Source organism: Myxine glutinosa, chromosome 14 (assembly GCF_964187855.1).
Source record: "Myxine glutinosa chromosome 14, kmMyxGlut1.1, whole genome shotgun sequence".
NCBI lineage: Eukaryota > Metazoa > Chordata > Myxini > Myxiniformes > Myxinidae > Myxine > Myxine glutinosa.
In genome coordinates this window covers 63,355,089-63,374,619 of record NC_136274.1, presented here as the reverse complement: position 1 = coordinate 63,374,619, position 19,531 = coordinate 63,355,089, and the positions used below count along the sequence as shown (strand labels likewise).

At 43.9% G+C, this 19,531-nt stretch overlaps 1 protein-coding gene across 3 annotated transcripts in view; it reads right to left on the bottom strand.

Moving 5' to 3' along the window:
• Positions 1–2,236: 2,236 nt before the first annotated feature.
• The window catches only part of LOC137439864 (uncharacterized), a 17,598-nt gene continuing 303 nt past the window's right edge, over positions 2,237–19,531 (bottom strand). Inside the window, exons 2-6 of one of the 3 annotated variants that reach the window (XM_068136035.2) lie at positions 12,050–12,088; positions 11,888–11,914; positions 11,668–11,715; positions 10,764–10,982; positions 2,237–4,074 (exon numbers count right to left, since the gene is read on the bottom strand). In XM_068136035.2, the coding sequence (XP_067992136.2) occupies positions 4,039–4,074; positions 10,764–10,982; positions 11,668–11,715; positions 11,888–11,914; positions 12,050–12,088 (369 nt within the window). In that variant the 3' untranslated portion in view covers positions 2,237–4,038. The remainder of the gene's footprint in view (positions 4,075–10,763; positions 10,983–11,667; positions 11,716–11,887; positions 11,915–12,049; positions 12,089–19,531) is intronic. The other 2 variants (XM_068136037.2, XM_068136036.2) reach the window with 2 other exon arrangements.

The following is a 19,531-nucleotide window of genomic DNA, read 5'->3' as shown; positions in this document are numbered from 1 at the left end:
ATCCAAATGGCTTATGAGCAAAGCTACCAAGAAGTATCTGCAAGAACAGTTGTCTTAGCAAAATCATATCTACAATTGCCTTTTTGCTTTTCCAGATGGACCGAGTCATATATTGCAATGCCATACAAAATATCCTTCATCAAGCTGTGGCTTATGTCTTTCAGCTCACCTGGGAGAAAAAGAACCAAACCAAATACAAAGGAGGATGCAGCAACCGGTGCAGTGGAAAGGAGGTCAGCACAAGCTCGGACGAATGTACAACCGACGTTTGCTTCCAAGAGTGTTGCAAGACAAAAAACTGCCTGAAGCTCGATGGGAAGAAATACAAACATTCAAATTTTGCATGTAGAACAGGCACCGGTAACGTTTTTAGCATTTTGATTACATTTGCTATAGGCTGGGCGTTCCTTCAATCGGTGTGATTGCCAATTCATTCCGTTCATAAAATATCGAAGTCTCAAAAAGGAATTGCTTTCAAAATATTCAATTAATCTCCGGGAAAGCAGCCACGTCTTGTCCACAACGCTGGGATTCATGTGACGTCACGTTACGAAGCCAATCATGGATCGACAAAATTGCGACGTCAGTGAATCGTGCACCTTGACATGGTAGCTTCAACAGAAAATCATAAAATTGCATTTGCTGATTAATGGTATATTTTCTAAGAATGGAAATAAATAAATATACACACATAGAAGCCCTCCATATGTAAAATAAATTGACCTACAAAATTTTTATTGGACATTTGGGCTGTATGACGTCATATTATCTTCCCCTTGGTGCAAGGGGATCTTCTAAGCTAAGAGTTTGCAAATCAAATCATTTATCTTTCAAAGTACGACAACGTAATGCGTATACGAGTCGTGTTGCCTTTTGAGCAGGACATCGATAGTTTTGTGTTTCTTTTACTTTTGCATTAACGTTTCTTGCTCTCCCATATATTTTACATGGTTCTCTATAAATACGGAACGCATAAACCGCTTCAACTTTTGCACTTTTCATTAGGCCTTAATAAAGGGAATAATCGAGGAGGTATAAAACTGCTGTAGACACTCTCAGATTACCATAGCGAGACACAATTTCGAATGTAAACGATGTTATTATGATGCCCTTTCACCCCTCCAGAAATCGCATCTTCCCTTCAAGTTGATCTGCTATGTGGAATCCGTCATATCCGAATTAAGGGGACTTTGAAATTTGAAATAAAAGGTGATTCTGCATGTTCTTGCGAATTACGACCATGAAATCTTAAGCCTTAACAAATCCAATTTTGGTCTCATTTTTTGGAAACACAATTGAAGACCATTGAATTTTTTTTGTTTTGTTTTTTTGAATAGTTTTTTTTGAATAGTTTTTTTTGTAGTTTTTTTTAATAGTTTTTTTTTTGAGAATTTTTTGTAGAATTTTTGTAGAATTTGTAGAATTTTTTTTGAGTTTTTTTTTTTTGAATAGTTTTTTAAAAGTTTTTTTGAATTTTTTCTTTTCAACAAAGCTAAAGACGCTGTCACACCTTGACGTTTTAGCCAGCGTATGCCGACGTATGAAAAATTTGGCTACGTTAAGAGCACGCTGGCATACGTCGTAGTACGCCGAGCTCGTCGACAAATTTCGTGCATGCACAAAATTTGTCGACGTATGCCAGCGTATGACTCACACCAGCACTCAATTTTGATACGTCGGCATACGCTGGCTAAATCGTCGAGGTGTGACAGGGGCTTTAGTCACATTTTATTTTTTTCCCCGTTTTTCAAAATATTTTTCACGTTTTTCTCGAAATGACTAAAATGTGACTTAGCCTGGTTATAATTCTATGGTCTTCGGTTAATAACGTCTTAAAATTCCGTATATGCCATCTAAATTTACATCACAACTCTTCCATTTGTTCCGTTCGGCCCAATTGAAAGTGTACTTTTCTCAAAGCATTCGCCATGTTGGATGACGTCATGGCACATTGGTGGGCGGTGCTTCCGGCGTCATTCCATCACGGGATCGGTGTTGCTGCTGTTTTATGGCCATCCCGTCCTATATCAAATCCCATCACCTGTCCATGACGAGCATACCAGTTAGTTATGAAATAATCTGATGGCAGAGTCAATAAGGGAAACGTAGTTTACCAGGACAAAAAATAATAATCTACAATGGGGAACATATACATTGAAACTGACTTAATATCACTTTTGGACAACGAGATGATTTGCAATGCCACGGCCATTATCGATTTGACACTTGAAAAGCGTTGTGACTTTACACGGCTTTATTAACCACAATGCCTTGCTATTTTGAGATGTGATGTATAAAATGTATATATTCATAGTATAAACCAGCAAAAGCTTGTGAAAAGGATAAACAACCAGTCAACACAGTTTCTTGCAGCAATAGATTTGAAAAGTTGCACAGGCCAATACTTTAGCAATCCAGGACACGTGTGTGCAAAACCAGGTTTTTTGGGGGAAAAAAAATCAACGAGACATTTACAATGGGTTCAATTTGGTTATGCTGTGAGAACACATCGCCAGCTCCAATGCAACGGTCTAGGGAATCATCACAATTGGCTTAAACAGTGGCACATCACAAACAAAATCTCCATTTAAAAAAAAAGATTTTGTAAATTATACTGACAACAAAATGTTGCTGAGCCTCAATGTAATTTGTATTGCTTCTGGTCAGGTTCACGATGTTTTTACGTTCAAAAATTTTGGAGATTAGCCAAACTATACATTTTTGGAATATCCAGAGCATGAGGAATCCAAAAATTAATGTTTACATTTGCGGAGACACCTTTGCGAAAATGACATTCAGGATAGTGATGAAGATCTGTAAAAGCATATTCCTGAACGGTATAGACCTCGTAGATCCTGTGTATAGGACTTACAGTTCAATCTGATACTAACAAGGCTGCTTTCTTGCTTTATAAACACATACCTATAACTTCAAAGGACTTGCAATATCATGTATTATGTAATACAGTTATATCACAAATATAAAGACAATGGTTTTCAATCACCTGTTTGTTGCTTTTCTATAATCCTGAGCACTATGTTGAGGCCTTTATTGGATTCCTTGACCCAGAAAACATAGGATTAGCATATTTAAATAAGTTTGTAGGTTGACTAGAAGCAGAGATAGCGCAAAATATGTATTTTATGGCGGCCATTTTGAAAATCCAAAATGGCGGCCATGCAGGTGTCTACGCAAATGCCAACATTGATTTTCGGATTCCTCGTGCTCTGAATATTCCAAAAATGTACAGGTTTGCTAATGTCCAAAAATTTTGAACGAAATTATATTTGTTAACACAGTGAACCTGACTACTCATGCAATGTTCAATAAAGCATCTCTCGAATCTAGTCGACTCAATGGAAGTATCCTTTTGTCTAGATCCATCATGCGTTTTCGTGTGTTGTGTGCAGTCCCCAACCCTCTGAACCAACCGACATATGACCACACGAAGAAACACGACTTTAACAAAGACATTTTATTAATACTTGAAGTGATCCACTAGATAATTATTGTCTTGCATCACAGGACTCAACTCTAAAAAAAACATTTAAAAAAAACCCCCAAAAAATGCAAAACGAACAACACTCCTAAGCCTTTTGCTTTTAACTTTACAAAAAGAGCAAAGTTGGAAAGGAAAGTAGCCAAATCATTGATTATTGAGTACAAGCACTATGGTGACTGGTCTATAATAGGCAATGTTACGATTACACATGGAATGTTCACTACACCGTACACTAAGAGTTGCGACGATTATTTCAAAATGTATTTTTTCAAAGTCCAACACCTCTGGAGCAAGAAGACGAGCCCATTTCTTATCTTTATTGTCAGGTGTTCCAGGCCAAACGAAATATTGTAACAGTAATGCAGAGTGCTCAACAAACCACCAAAAGATTTTCTCAAATTTTATGAAAGCCAAGGTATAGCAAAAAATCCACTTTTGTTTCAAACCAAGAGGAAGGAACAAAAAAAAAATTAAGAAGCAAAACACACTGTACAGGAGATGGGATAAAATGGGGGAAACGCACAAGAGCCGAGGGCTCACTTGGCTTCGCCAGCCCCTTCATTGGGTTTTGTCTGCAGGAAAAGAGAACAGGGACACGGTGAAATATTAAAGCGTGCAATGTACAAGCGACAAACGACGACGTTAGAGGCGGAATAAGTGAACGCGGATGCATCACAAAAATTGCTAGTCCACGCCGGGCCAACAAAACCGTTATGAGAGTCCGGTGTGGCAACGACAAGCAAGGAAGTTCAGCAATCTGTCATTTGTGGTGAACTCGGTTTTTATGGTACAAAAGAAAGAGGCGAAGAGTAGTGTGTTGTGGAAAAGCACCATGTGCGTGGTGTGTTCTGACGATAGGGAGGGACGGGAGCTCGTACCTCGGCAAAGCATCCATAATCTGCTGTGTGTGTGTTGTACGATTGCCATTCCTTTAAGCACCAGAAACTTGTGCATTACAGTATTTGTTTGTCCCTTTTCAAGTGCTTATCGGCATTTTGAAGTGTCGCTCAATGTCTGTATAAAAATGGACACAAAAGTGGTTCCATGCTGTGCAACATGAAAACACCCTTTACTTTCATAAAAGATGCTTATAACCTTACCCACTGACATGGTTACTTGTAATTTATTGTGTTGGCAGGGAGGTGTGTTTCCGCAACTGAACTCTGGGCCTAATGATGCAGCAGAGTTTAATCTACGTCCGACGACCATTCACCCTGGAAATTATTTCTTTATAAACAGGGTGAATCCACGTTTTGTTTAGGCGTTAGTCGATGGCGTATCCACCCTCCGCACTCTCATGCCATCCTCAATTTGTATGACAGAATTGAATGGGCACTTCCGACTGAGATGGCAAACACCGACGACACTTTGCGTACTGACAACTGAGAATTCTCAGCACAAGTGACCATCTCTGGCGAGGTGGATGTTTGACAGGTGGGCATGGATGTGGGTTATCTACGATCAACTGGTGTCCTTTTCGACAGTGTTTATACCACCTAAACACCATGGCGTTTGATGAGCAGTTGACTCCATAAGCAAACGCCACTTCTGCTAACGTGTCAGTTGAAGTCAATCCAGGTCTCGCACAATAGAGCAGCATACAGCGTTTTTCAATCCGTAAGGAAGCACCAAGGGCAGTGAACAACATAAATCATGTCCTTGCAAGTTTGGTTTTGATGCGACAGCAGCAGCATTGTTGCTTTCTGAGCAGCCACGCCCGGTCAAGGAACGTTTGCCATTCTAGGCTCACTTTAAAACCACTGAAAGTCTAAAAACAAGAAAGAGCAATCAGAGCATGCAGACCCTCGCCATGACGTGTTTTCACGAAGTACCCATTCAATTTGTGCTAAAACAAATATGGCGGCCGAACCACGTGACCGATGACGTTTTTTCCCCTTTTTCCTCCACCAATTTATCCCGAGATAAGGCTCAAGAAATTTCACCTTGATCGGATGAAGTTTTGCACTTGTCAAATTATAACATCATAATAGAGGCACCGATGACATCATCATTAACATATGTTATTCCACATGGAGAGTTCTTTACAATGAGCCACGTCTCAATTTTTTCCATGCAGCGTTTCGGAGATTGAGGTGCAAATTTTCGTTTTTTTCAAGATGGCGGCCAAACCAAGTGACCGATGACGTCATTATTTCTTTTTCTCCACCAATTTATTCCTAGATGACGCTCAAGAAATTTCATCTTGATTGGATGATGTTTTGTACTTGGCGAATTATGACATCATCATTAACATATTATTCCCCATGGAGAGATCTTTACAATGAGCCATGTTTCAATTTTTTCTATGCAGCGCTTTTGGAGATATAGAAGTGCAAAAGTTTTCAGTTTTTGCAAAGATGGCGGCCGAACCACGTGACCTACGACGTCAAAATCATTAAAATTCTACAGTTGCACCTTGTAGTGGTCTGATTGAATATAGTGATCTGAGAGGGTCATTAACCAGTGTGGCAGCTACATTCAAATGTAAGGTGTGCGCAGAAGGAACTGCAGCTGGAGGAAATGTTGAGTTGGATCTTGGAGACGGCATGAAGCTGGAAGGTGTGAAAACATTTTGCTACCTCGGAGACATGCTGAATGGAGAAGGTGGATCAGACTCTGCAACGGTTGCTAGAGTGAGATGTGCATGGAAGAAGTTTCGGGAACTGTGTGGCGTGCTGACGAAGAGGGGAGTGTCGTTGAAGCTGAAGGGAAAGGTGTATGCTGCATGTGTGAGAAGTGTTATGATTTATGGGAGCGAGACATGGGTAATGAACGTAAAGCAGCAACGAAGGCTGGAAAGGGTGGAAATGCGAATGGTTCGACGGATGTGCGGAGTATCGTTGAGAGAGAGGAAGACAAATGATGAATTGCGAAAGATGATGGGAATAGAGCCTGTGATTGATGCTGTGAAGAGGAACAGGTTGAGATGGTTTGGTCATGTATTGAGGAAGGATGAAAGCGACTGGTTGAGAAGTGATGGAAATGAATGTAGAAGGAAGTAGAGGACGGGGAAGACCGAGAAAGACTTGGCTAAAGATGGTGGAAGAAGAAATGCGGGCAAGGGGGTTAACAAGGGGAGATGCAGAAAATAGGGCAAAATGGAGAAGATTGTCATGGGGACCGCAAGGCTAACCCCCGCTCTAGCAGGGAAAATGGCCTTTAAAATGCATGTTGTTGTATGTTGTAGTTGCACCTATGGTGAAAATTTCCTGTCAATCAGACCAACGGTTGCAGAGAAAATCATATTTATTCTGTGCAGACAATCAAACAGACAGACAAACAAACGGACTCAACGAAGGTACCGAGAACGGCACTCAGTAAAAAGCATACCTTCACCTGGTTGGCCATATCACTCAATGGTGAAGAATCACTTAAAGGTTTCGTCCAAATCCATCCATAGCTTTTTGTGATAACTTGTTCAGAGACAGACAAACAGACAGGGGTGAAAACATAACCTCAATCCACCTTTGGTGGCGGAGGTAATGAAAGGTGACAACCAATGACTCGTTTTGTTACGGCTTTCTTGGTTCATACGTTTACTGAACACCAATTCTACAGTTGAAGGCTAAAGTCACATGTACACCTGTCGTGCAATGATGACGCGTTGTGCACATAAATCTTGACTCGTTTCCCGTGGGGGACCTCACTTCCTCTTGTCAAAACTCAGGGTGGGGAACCCAATCGAAGCAAGGGTGGAAATCACTCCATTTATGACAACGAAACGTCTGATGGCCCACGTTGAGATCGGTTTCTGAGGTTTGGTACATGGAATGCAGGGACAATGACAGGGAGATCAGGAGAAGTGGTGGAAGTATTGGTCAGAAGAAGAGTGGACATATGTTGTGTGCAGGAGACGAGATGGAAGGGAAGTGGTGTGAGAATGGTGAAGGGTAGGCAGGGACAGAAATACAAGTTTGTGTGGCAAGGGTGCCCGGAGGGCGTGAATGGGGTTGGTGTCCTGTTTTCTGAGGAGTTTGTAGACAGTGTGGTGAGTGTGACTAGAGTGAGTGAAAGGTTGATGATGGTGAAAATGATGATTGGAAAGCTCTTGGTGAACGTCATCTCCAGATATGCTCCGCAGGTTGGTCGGAGCGATAAAGAGAAGGACAATTTCTGGTGTGCGATAGAGAAGCTGATGGAAAACATGAAAGATGAGGAGGTTGTTGTGGTAGGAGACCTAAATGGACATGTGGGAAGGAGTATAGACGGTTTTGAGGGAGTTCATGGGGGTTACGGATATGGTGTGAGAAATGGAGAAGGTGAAAGGATTTTGGAGTTTGCTGATTTGTAATACTCAGTTCCAGAAAGAGGATAATAAGCTTGTCCCATACACGTCAGGTGGGTCGACGACAACATGATGGTGTGTAGGCGAGACAGGGGGCACCTCCGGGACACAAAGGTGATCCCGGGGGAGGCGGCTGTTTCACAGCACCACTTGGTTGTCTGCGACATATGGGTGAAAGGTGCGAGGAGAGCTCAGCGGGTGAAGTACCAACCGAGAATGAAGGTGTGGAGGTTGAAAGAGGTGACGGTAAGGGAGGCATTAAAAGAGAGGCTGAGTAGGGTAGAGGATGATGTGGTTGAGCTTGAAAGTGGTTGGATGTCAATGAAAGATAGACTGTTGGGAGCCGTTGGTGAGGCATGTGGATGGACAAAATGACCACCGAGGCACTCGGAAACATGGTGGTGGGATGATGAAGTTGGAAAGAGGATTGACGAGAAGAGGAAGAAGTTCAAGGAGTGGCAGAAAGCAAAGGGTACGGGGGCAGAAAAGGCAGAGCATGAAAGTTATAAGGCAGCCAAGAAGTCTGCAAAAAAAGAGGTAGCAAAGGCGCAGGAGGCATGGAGGAAAATGTTCAGAGAACGCTTGGATTCGGAAGAGGGTCAGAGAGCAGTATTCAGGATTGCAAAGCAGATAGCGAGAGAGGTGTGATGTGATGGGGGTGAGTTGCTTGAAGGATGAAGTGGGACAAATCGTTTTGAGGTCCCAGCGGATGTTGTAAGGTAGATAGGAGGCTTCAAAAATTCCTCAATAAAATTATGATTTTGAAATATTAACTCAATACGAACCTGCCGCGAATCCGGAAGTGGACAGATGACGACAATGAGCTGGTTTGATATTATCCCAATACAGCTGTCATTTAACAGTATTTTGTTAAAGTATCAATTTACGATTGGGTTTGGAATTGAGTGAATACAATTACGATTTTGAATTCGTAATTGTATTCACCCAACCAACACCGTACTCCACATCCGGATTTAAATATTTATTTCCGAATCACGAATGTTGGTAAAAGTTTATTTTTTATATTAATGCTATTTAATTTGTGATTGGAGTTATGATGTTTGGAATGAAAATAGAGATATCGAGTTCAAGTGAATGACGAAGTGCCGTGACGGTTTCTACTTTCTTAGCGTGACATTCGCGGATCGCCATATGCAGATTCGCCATTGACTGGGTATGTTTTTCATGGAAGTCCTTCACGAACCTGCTGCCCATGTCTGAGGTGCGACTGAAGGTGCTCCAGGAATGTGGAACTTATTGGTTTCATGCTTGAGCATTCACCGTTTCTGCATTGTCCGTTTGCTTATGGCCTCCCACCCATGTATAGCCACTTTAGAGAAGCACAACTTGGAGGTGGAAGCAAGCAATGCATTGATACTTCTGCAAATAATATTTGTCAAATCACTGTCAAATACCAGGTTTCTCAAAAGAAACGATTATCACTGCAGTGATGTCAATGAATTACACCTGTTGGAATTATGTGCGGTGTAGAATCCTGTCACGCCAGCAGTTTCAATTGTTTCTGGATAAAATATTTCAAAATTAAATGCAAGATGGCACAAAAATTTTGAAAAAGCCCTGACCGACATGGTTTGGTCACCAGTACGGCAGTCGGCTGCTTGTGCCACCAATTGTATAGGTTACCGTTGCTTCTTGTGGTTGTGGTACAGTCATTTAATGAGCATTTCTGAATCATTACGTCAGAATTCATGAAAATACCAACTCTTTTCTCACCAACTTGCTTAACTTACAAACAGTAAACCTATGTAGCGCACTCACACGTAGACAGATGGATGTATATACATGTATGATGTACCTAGCCGGGACTGCTGCATACTGACATGTTGTGAGAGCTTAGAAATGAAAAGGCTTTCGAGGAAAAGCGATCGAACCAGTTCACAAGAAGCCAAAGCATGAAGATGGAGACAAATTATTTTGCAAGTTTGACTTGTGTATCATTGCATTGGATCATTTGATATGTTCGACACAAATTGACAAATACAAGACCGCGGACTGCCCAGGTATTCTTCGTCACCTAAATGTCAGAAAACTCCAATCACTCAGGTGAGTTCTTCAGAAAATTTGACTTTTGTAATTCATTTTATCCTGCCCTAAGGTTTTGCTGGTGCAGGATTCCAACAGGTGTAGTTAATGCAGGTATTTTTTGTTTACACCTACCTTGGGAGAACAAGAGATTCTTCTTTGACAAATGACGTGGGCGTGTGTGTGTAAATATATGAATTATATATGTAGCTACATATGAATTATATATATATGTATATAGTAGTAGAGAAGAGGATGGGGAAGACCGAGAAAGACTTGGCTAAAGATGGTGGAAGAAGACATGCGGGCAAGGGGGTTAACAAGGAGAGATGCAGAAAATAGGGCAAAATGGATAAGATTGTCATGGGGACCGCAAGGCTAACCCCCGCTCTAGCAGGGGAAATGGCCTTAAAATGCTTGTTGTGTATAGATATATATATATCGCTGTCATCAATAAGCAGGGACATGGTCACCACAAATGACAGACTATCTTATAAGTGCCTTCACCTCTTTCAGCTGTTTCTGAGAAATTAAAACTCTTTTGATGAATCCTCAGCGGAGCAGAAAGTTGACTACCCAAAGCAACCAAAGATAAAGCAGATGAAAGTACAAAAGTTTCAGCAGATCCCAAGCACAGACAACCAAAAAGGTAAAAGACCCACAGTGCTAACCACAACTCATTTCATTTGTTGAGAACATTTTAACAAACAATAAATAACCCCTCTTCCCCCCCCCCCCCCCACCCCCAAACTTGATTTAAAATAAGAAATGAAAAGCTAAGTGATATCTTAAGATGATGGGAATTCTTTAGGATAAAAGAAGATAGATCCAAGCTTGTGGAGAATATCGCATCATGGAAAGGGAATGAGGCAGGGTAGAGCCAACATGCATGCACGGCAGCGTTAGTGGGTAGGGGAGGGCAGAGAGGAATACCTCCTCTCCGTTACCAGCAGCAGTAGCATCAGCAGCGGAAGCATCCTTGCCTGCATCTTGCTTATCGTCAGCCCCCTTGCTCTTCGCACCCTTCCGTCCACCCTTGACTCCCTTATCCTTCCTTTCATCCTCTTTCACTTTCTTCTCTTCTGCTTGCTTGGGTTTTTCCTGCTTTTCCTCCTTCTCCTTTGCAGGTGCTGGCTTTTTAGGTGCCTTTTCCTTCCATGCAGCAAAGAGAAAATACACTGACGGCCTTGCCACTCAAGGCTCTGTGGGAGCTTTGCAAAGGTTTGTAACATTTGTTATAATGCAAGCTCAATTGAAGAAACGAATAATTCAAAAATATGAAGACAAGTCAAAAATATTATACAGGTACACACACAATTGCTATAGTCCATGAGTGCCTATTTACATATTGCGTAGGTGTGGTGGAGTGGGAGGCTGGTGGTGGAGAAAACCAAGAATGAAAAGCGAAAAGATAGTTGGAAAGGAGCTTTAGGGATTGGAAGAAATAGAGGGGAAGCGTTCATATGCTGGAAAAGGAGAGAGGGGGGGGGGGGGGGAGGAGAAGGACACCACCATTTTGTGCATTTGTTAACCACATAACACCAAACTGAGACTACTTAAAATTAAAATTGAATAAGCATTGCATCCCGAAGTGCTAAACAGCAACGACATTAAAACCCAGTCCATCCTGATGTTTCTTCCGACTTCATGAGGATGAAGCAAAGATAATTCCCACCATGTAATTATTTTAAAAATGAATGTAAAAGGAGATACGTAAAAAGAGTGAAGTACAGTATTGCTTTCACTAAAGCTCAACTCTTAGACGGCCATTAAAGGAGCCGAGTGCTGTGAAGAGCTATCAATAACTATACAATGGGTGACAGTAGATGTGTGGTACCTTTTTGGGTTTCACGACCTCCGGCTTTCCAGAATTGACTTGTTGAAACTGGAAGAAAATGAATGAAGTTAATCCAATAACTCATCCAAGCACGAATAGTTAAACTGAAGTGTGTATATATATATATATATATGTTTGTATGTGTATATATGTGCGTGTGCGTGCGTGTGTGTGTGTGTGTTGAGATATTTAAACAGAAAGAGCAATGAAACATGTTTACCTGGATTCTCAATGATTTCCGTTGTGGCTAAAAGGGAAGGGTGAATGGGAAGAGAAAAATAAACCGTGACTTTAACATATCAATTCCAAGTAATTTCATCAATTCCAAGTAATTTAAAGACTCATAAAGTCAAAGTTTAAAAAATAAAATAAAAATAATTACTTCTCCTCTGGACCTCTTTGCCTCACCGTCTCCACCAGACTGGAAAGGAGGGGGAAGGGGGAGAAAGGCAAAATAAGTTATTAGCATGTCCTCTGCACAACAAGAGACGGGGTTTGCAATCACTTCTGTGCGTGTCTGTCTGTCCGGGCCGTAACCTTCATACCATTTGAATTTTGTCATCACATTTTCACCAAAGCTTTATATTATGAGAATATGAAGAAGACAAATTAATAATTTCGTCAATTTTAACCCGATGGACCTGAAATTTCAATAATTCGTATTTAGGGTCCACCAATCAATAGCTACAAGCCGATTGTTTTTTTTAGATCAAAAGGTCAAAGGTCAAGGTTGTGAAAAATTTCCTTCAAGATGTCTCTGATTCCTTAATATCTCTTCCTGGTTACTCCCTCCTCCGGTATGATAGACCTGAGCCTCGTCCTGGTGGTGGGGTTGCTATCTTTATCAAAAACTCTCTTCCTCACTCTCTTTGCACTGCCCTCTCTCAACCCCACCGCCCCCCCCCCCTCCCGGAGTACCTCTGGTTACGGCTTCCTCTCCGCTCCCACCTTTTGTTCATATGTGTTCTGTACCGTCCTCCAAACAGTGATGACTCCATTTACATTTCGCTGTCTGACAACATGGACCAACTTCTATCCACTCATCCCAACTCTCTTTCTCATAAGTGGTGACTTCAACTGTCGTCATGCCAGCTGGCTGGGTGTGGGTACCTCTCTCACCAGCCATGGCACCTCAGCAAAGGACTTCTGCGACTCATTGGGACTGACCGAATCTGTCAATTTCCCAACCCGGATCTCAGTCAATGGTGTATCTTCTCTTCTCGACTTGGTTATGACAAACTTCCCTGCAAATGTCTGCTGCTCTTCTGCTCCAATCGGTTCTTCTGATCATGTGCTTGTTTAAGTGGACATCTCTTTGGCCATTCTCAGAGAGCCTCCTCAGCGTCGACAAGTCTGGCATTTCACTCAGGCCCACTGGCACGGCCTGCAAGCAGCCATCAATCATCTGGACTGGTCTCCCATCTCTAATGCCTCTGACATCAATTCTTCCTGGGAATTCTTCCAAAGCAAACTGCTCTCTCTCATGCACAGATTTATCCCATCTCATCTTCAGTTGTCTTACCCTTCCTCCCGTCCATGGTACACTGAATCTTGTGGTGAGGCAGTTGCCCTGAAACAACTTGCCTTTGCCTCATGGAAGGCAATCTCAGTTCCTTCCACAAAGCTCGGAACAAGTGTGTGTCTACCCTCAGGAATGCCAGGAAGCGCTATCTCTCCACACTCAAGATTGAACTATCAAACCTGTCTCCTTCCTCCAAATCCTGGTGGCGTCTGGTCAAATCTGTTTCTCGTGTTCGTCCCCCTTCCATCCCCTCCCTTACCTCAAATGGCTACACAGATGACACGCACATGACAAAGCCGAATGCCTCAACTCTGTGTTTGCCTCAAAATCTTGTGTCCCAAACCAATCTATCTCTGTTCTCACATTACCCAGTCGAACCCAACTGCTCGTGGACTTTGTGTCCTCTCCTGACAAGGTGGAGAAGTTTTTGTCAAACCTCGACTCTGATTCTGCAACTGGACCAGACGGTCATCTGCCATCATCTTGGAAATAAGCAAACATCACCGCTTTACACAAAAAGGTGCAAAAACATACCCTTGCAACTACAGATCAATCAGCCTGCTCCCAATTATCAGCAGTCATGGAATCTATCATTGCTTTGATAGATTTTGATTCTATCATGGAATCTATCAATCTAATCTAATCCTTCTTCTCCAATGGCTTGATCTTCGATCATCAATTTAGATTCAGACCAGGTCATTCTACTCTGGACATGCTGCTTCTGCTGTCTCAACAATGGATGGAGGTCCTCAATGCCAAACAGGAAATCAGAGCTGTCTCCCTTGACACAACACGTGCCTTCGATACGGTCTGGCACCCAGTTCTGCTCTCCTCCTTTGGTACCCATGGAAATCTCCACGCATGGCTTGCGGACTTCCTCAGTGGTCGTAGTCAACGTGTGGCCATGAATGGGTTTCTCTCATCTCCTCTTCCAGTTCAGGCTGGAGTTCCCCAAGGCAGTGTTCTGGGCCCTGTGCTTTTTCTGGTCTTCATCAATGATCTCTCCAACTCTCTTGAAAATCCTCTCTATCTCTTTGCTGATGACTCCACTCTCTGCCGCTCCATTCCTCATCCCTCAGATCGGCAGTCTGCAGCCTCCTCACTCTCTGCAGACCTGGACAAAATCACAGACTGGTCAAACAAGTGGAACATGTCTTTCAATCCTGACAAATCTCACACTCTTACTATGTGTCTCCGAAAAGACCAACTGGACAACCCTCCCATCTAATTTCTCAACAATCCACTCCAAGAAGTTCTGTCGCTCAAGCTTTTGGGTCTCACTATCTGCCATTATCTTTCCTGGAAAAACCACATTTCCAAGCTGGCCTCCAAAGCCAGTCGCCGACCGGGCATCCTCCGTCGTGCGAAGTCCTTCCTTGGCACACCTGAGCTCCTCATCACATACAGGGCTTTCATCCGCAGCTCAATGGAATACTGTTCTCCCCTCTGGGCTGGTGCTCCTGCCTCACACCTAGCTCGGCTTCACGCTGATGAAACCAAAGCTTTCAGAATCATTGGAATCTCCAACGATGAAGCTAACTCCGAGGGCCTTTCACTCACTCACCGCAGGCAGGTTGGTGGTCTTTCTGTCTTCCACCGACTCCTCTCAGGCCTTGCCCCCCCAGCTCTGTCCCCCAAATATTCCTACAGGTCGCACAAGAACTGCCAGCAACCCTCTTATGGTTCACCTGCCAAAATCTAGGCTCTCTGCTCACTTTCACTCTTTCATTCCCCTTCACTCCCGCCTCTTGTACAAACTCCCTCACTCTCTTCAATCCCAGTCCTCCCTCCAGGTCTTTATAACAGCTGTTCACCACCATCTCTTATCTTCCCCCATCCAAAACCTTGATCTTTTCTACCCCTGTTAATCCACCCCAAATCCACTTTTTTGAAATTCCAACTTCTTTCCTGGAAGTCCTTGCAGTGTCCATGTTTTCTACCTCTCCCACCTCCCCTCAAGCCCTCTCCGTCCCACAGATCTCTCGATGTCCCTGCTCTCAAATGTTGTGTTTGTGTCCTTCCCCCTCTCTCCCCATCTTGTCTACCGCTCCCCATATTATGTTTTATGTGTCGGTTTCACTTTTTGTGTTATTAATGTTCGCTCTTTCACGAGCCTCGACCTTGTATACAAAAAACAAAGAAGAAAAAACCAACAATTTTCACCCGATTGACCTGAAATTTAACGAATTTGCATATCGGGTCACTGAATTGGTTCACCAATCAAAAGGTAGGAGTCGATTGTTTTTACGTTGTAGCCCATAGGGCAAAGCCATCTGGAACAGTGTTTGTCTGTCCGTATGTCCCCTCAAACGTACTCCAATCAGAGCGGAGGATCTGGTCACATGACGGGTGATGTGATGTCATTATGACGGTATGGCGGCTGACTCTATACACCGCCATTTTGATTCCAATTTCGTTCAGGCCAAACATATCGTTGAACCTGTCATGTATCACAATCTGCATGGTCTACCTTTATGCTTTCCATTCAGTGTGAAACACAAACAAGCCGATTGTTAAAATAATCATCAAATATCGAAAGCATAGATGTTGTGGGTCTTCCAACGACACAGTACGTATAGGCCTTCGACTTCATAGCTCACCTTCAGGCTGCTTTGGACAAGTTAGTCCAGGTGTATTAATGCAGTAGTGTTGTTTTCATAATAATAATAATAGCGTTCATACTAATACTATTGTAAATATAATCATAACACTGCAATCCCTTTGTTGTTATTTCAAAGTTTCTGGATTGAAGCGGTGTATTGTTCGTTCGTTGTTGACTCAAAACATAGAATACAACACCAGTGTCTCGATGCAAAAAATGTTTAATACTTACATTATTTGCTTCCTGGTATCCCCACCCATGTCATACCATCCTCTTCAACTAAAGTATCAAACAAGCCTGGTTAGGCCGACGCCAGACTTTCGGTCTTGTTTTGTTTAGATCTAAAGCTCAAAGGTCAAGGCTGCATAAAATCATCAATTTTCGTTTTGTATTTTATTTTTAAACGTTTTCGGTATTTGGAGCATTCGGAAGAATACGAAGACATCTGAATACAAATGGACGCGGATGGGCTTTGCATTTTCAGATGCTTTCTCGTCTCAAATTATAAAGATGCAAAACAAAATGTTAAATGTTTCCAGCAGAATAACGGCATCATCAACAAGCGACACTGAACACAATATAGCAGCTGTTTGATGATATCAGGACGTCTATTTTTAAATAACTAACTCTTAGAAATGCTCGAGCTGCAAGCAGGATGAATCTCACCCTTGATTGGTTCCCTGTCATACGTACTGTGTTTTACTGTCTCGGTGGGGGCTTGAGGAGTTGTTGAGGAAAGGGGTAGGGAAGGACATAGAATGTGGGTGCGGCGTGGGGGATTGAGAAGTTGAATGATTGAGCATTCGGTGTGATGTGTGTGACTGTGGGGGGAGGGGGAGTGAGGCTTTGAAGTGAGGTGGGACGGGGATTGAGATGCAAGCTGGGGAGGGGGAGGGGTTGAGGTCTTGAAGTTAGATGGGGGGGGGGGGGGGACTTGACGTTGTGGGCTGGGGAGGGGGGATTGAGGACTTGAAGTAAGGTCAGGCAGGGTGGACTTGAGGAATTGTTGAGGAAAGGGGAAGGGAAGGACATATAATTTGGGTGAGGCGTGGGGAATTGAGATGTTGGGTGATTGCGCATTCGGAGTGAGGTTGGGAGGACGATTGAGGATTGAAGTGAGGTGGGACGGGGGTTGAGGATTCGAGCTGGGGGGGGGGGGGTGGAGGGGGGTTGAGGTCTTGAGGTGGGGAGCGGCGGTTGTTGAGGGTGTGGGCTGGGGGCGGGGGGGATTGAGGACTGGAAGTGAGGTGAGGCGGGGGTTGAGTGAGGATGCGAGCTGGGGGAGGGGGGGTTGGGATTGAGGTCTTGAGGTGGGGGGGGGGGGGTTGAGGACTTGAGGTTGGGGGGGGATGCCTTGAGGCTGTGGGCTTGGGGGAGGGGGGTTTGAGGACTTGAAGTGAGGTGGGTGGGGGGAATGGAGGCCTTGAAGTGAGGTAGGGGAGGTGCTTAAGGCTGTGGCCTTGGGGAGGGGATTGAGGCCCTGAAGTGAAGTGGGGTGGTGGTTGAGGATGCAGGCTGGGGGGGAATTCAGGGGTTGGTGAGGTTTTTGAAGTAAGGTGGGGGGGGGGGGGGGGAGCTTGAAGCTGTGGCGAAGGAGGACTTGAGGTGAGGTGGGGGGGAGGAGGGATTGAGGAGGGCGGGGGTTGAGTATGCGGGCTGGGGGAGGGGGTTGTGGCATTGAAGTAATGTGGGGGGGGGGGGGGAGGAGATTGAGGACTTGAAGTAAGGTGGGGGGGACATGAGGAATTGTTGAGGAAAGGGGAAGGGAAGGACATATAATTTGGGTGAGGCGTGGGGAGTTGAGAAGTTGGGTGATTGCGCATTCGGAGTGAGGTTGGGAGGGGGGGGGGGTGGACCTTGAGGCTGTGGGCTGGGGGGGATTGAGGGCTTACAGCTTCAAGTGTGGTGGGGGCGTGGGGGTAGGTGGGGGGCGGAGCTGGGGAGGAGAGGTGGAGGCGGGGGGATAGGGGAAATGGCGATTGAGGACCTCTACCTTTTTCAATCGGTGCCCGCTCTGTTATCTGCAAGCAGGCAGTGATAAAACAGGATAGCTACATCATTTATGAGGGAGGAAGAGAGGGTGAAGTTGTCGTTGTGTGGAGCCTGGTCAATTAATTACTCTAAGACAAGAGTTTAAGAGTGGACGGTACGAAGCAATATAACCTGGTGTCAAGTAACCTCTAAGATCAGACCACCTGCTACATGCAGTTCAGGCAGGAATTTGTAATTTTTTTCTGGGTGCCGGTGATAACTCGCCGGCTCTTCACAAAGGGCACCATGACACGTTTAACTAACTCTGGCAGACGGGACGCCCAGTTTAACGTCCGTCACACATTGACAAATCACCTCACCTGTGAAACACCGAGATAACAATGTATATCTAGGTCGGGATTCGAACCCAGGTTGGACAGCTTAGAGACGAGTGAGTGTACGTACCTGTAGGTTTTCCCGCCAAAATTTTGTTCATGCCAGTGCCTAATTTTAAGTCGATCCACGGTTTCCGACTAAACGTTAAAACAACTATAAACATCACAAACTGAACGAAAACAATAAACAACAACTATATAAGTAATGAAACGATTAATACAACCTTGAACGTCGAACTGAAATTTTGGCGGGAAAGTCCGTTTGTCGTCATTCCCATTGCTTCCTCCTCGGCTACACATTTCGTCTGCCGATCCACTCCCCCCTATCGTTCTGCTTTTCCATGAGCCTCGACTTCAGCCGAGACGCGTTTGGAAATCCAAGTTTCAACCATAAGACTAAAGAGCGATTTTTTGGTTGAAAACTCATAACGATAAATTTTTGGGCAAATAATCGATTACTAGTGTCAATCGATGGGGATATATTATCGCTTTACAAAGTGAAACGCTGTAATGATAACTAGTTACGAGTCAAATATTAAATAAAAATGCAAATGCGCGCTCGACTAAAACGTGCATCTCGCCGTTTTGAATTTTGGCGGGAAAGTCCGTTATTAAAAAAAAAAGTGACGTCACGCAGGAAAGCAAAAGCGGGAATGTAATAAGATTACAATCTCAAAATATTGAGATGGGGAAAACGAGGGGGGAAGAGATAAATATTTAGGAAGAGTTAGGGGCGAATAACGAATGCTAAAAGGAGGGAAGGCGAAAAGAAAATGGTGGGCAGGGAAACAGATGGAGAGTGAAGCGAGGGAAACCCACTGCCGCCATTGTTCCGTTAAGAACGCCTCGTTTTTATTCCCAAATCAGCACGTAGTTCCCTTCCCAGACCAACTGAAGCAAACTCCACGTCTACGAAACGCGATGTATTCGATTTGAGGCGCATCGGATGCTGCTAATGGATCGGTTTGCGCACTTCGCCGTCTTCCTCACAGCGCGTCCTCCGCCCCTTGCCCTGCCGCCATGTCCCTTCGCTACCACACGAATACGACTCTTCGGCTTCGAAAACAAAAATGCACGGCCTTTCGAGTGAATAATTAGACTTAAAAACGTCACGAAACGCCGCGAGTCCTCATGCCGGGACCGCAGTTTATTCCTCGAAAGTAAAACGGGCGGGAAAATGGCAGCTCGCGTCGCCGGATCAGTCGATGAGGTAAAGGCGAACGAAATGGTAAGAAGATCGAGATGGTGAAAGGGTCGTCGTATTCATCGAGCGGACATTGGTCCGCCTGGCTTTTTGCATCAAAAATAAATAAAATTCTAAAAATATTAGTATTAGTAATTCTAATAAAAAAAATAATAATAACCTCACGCGGC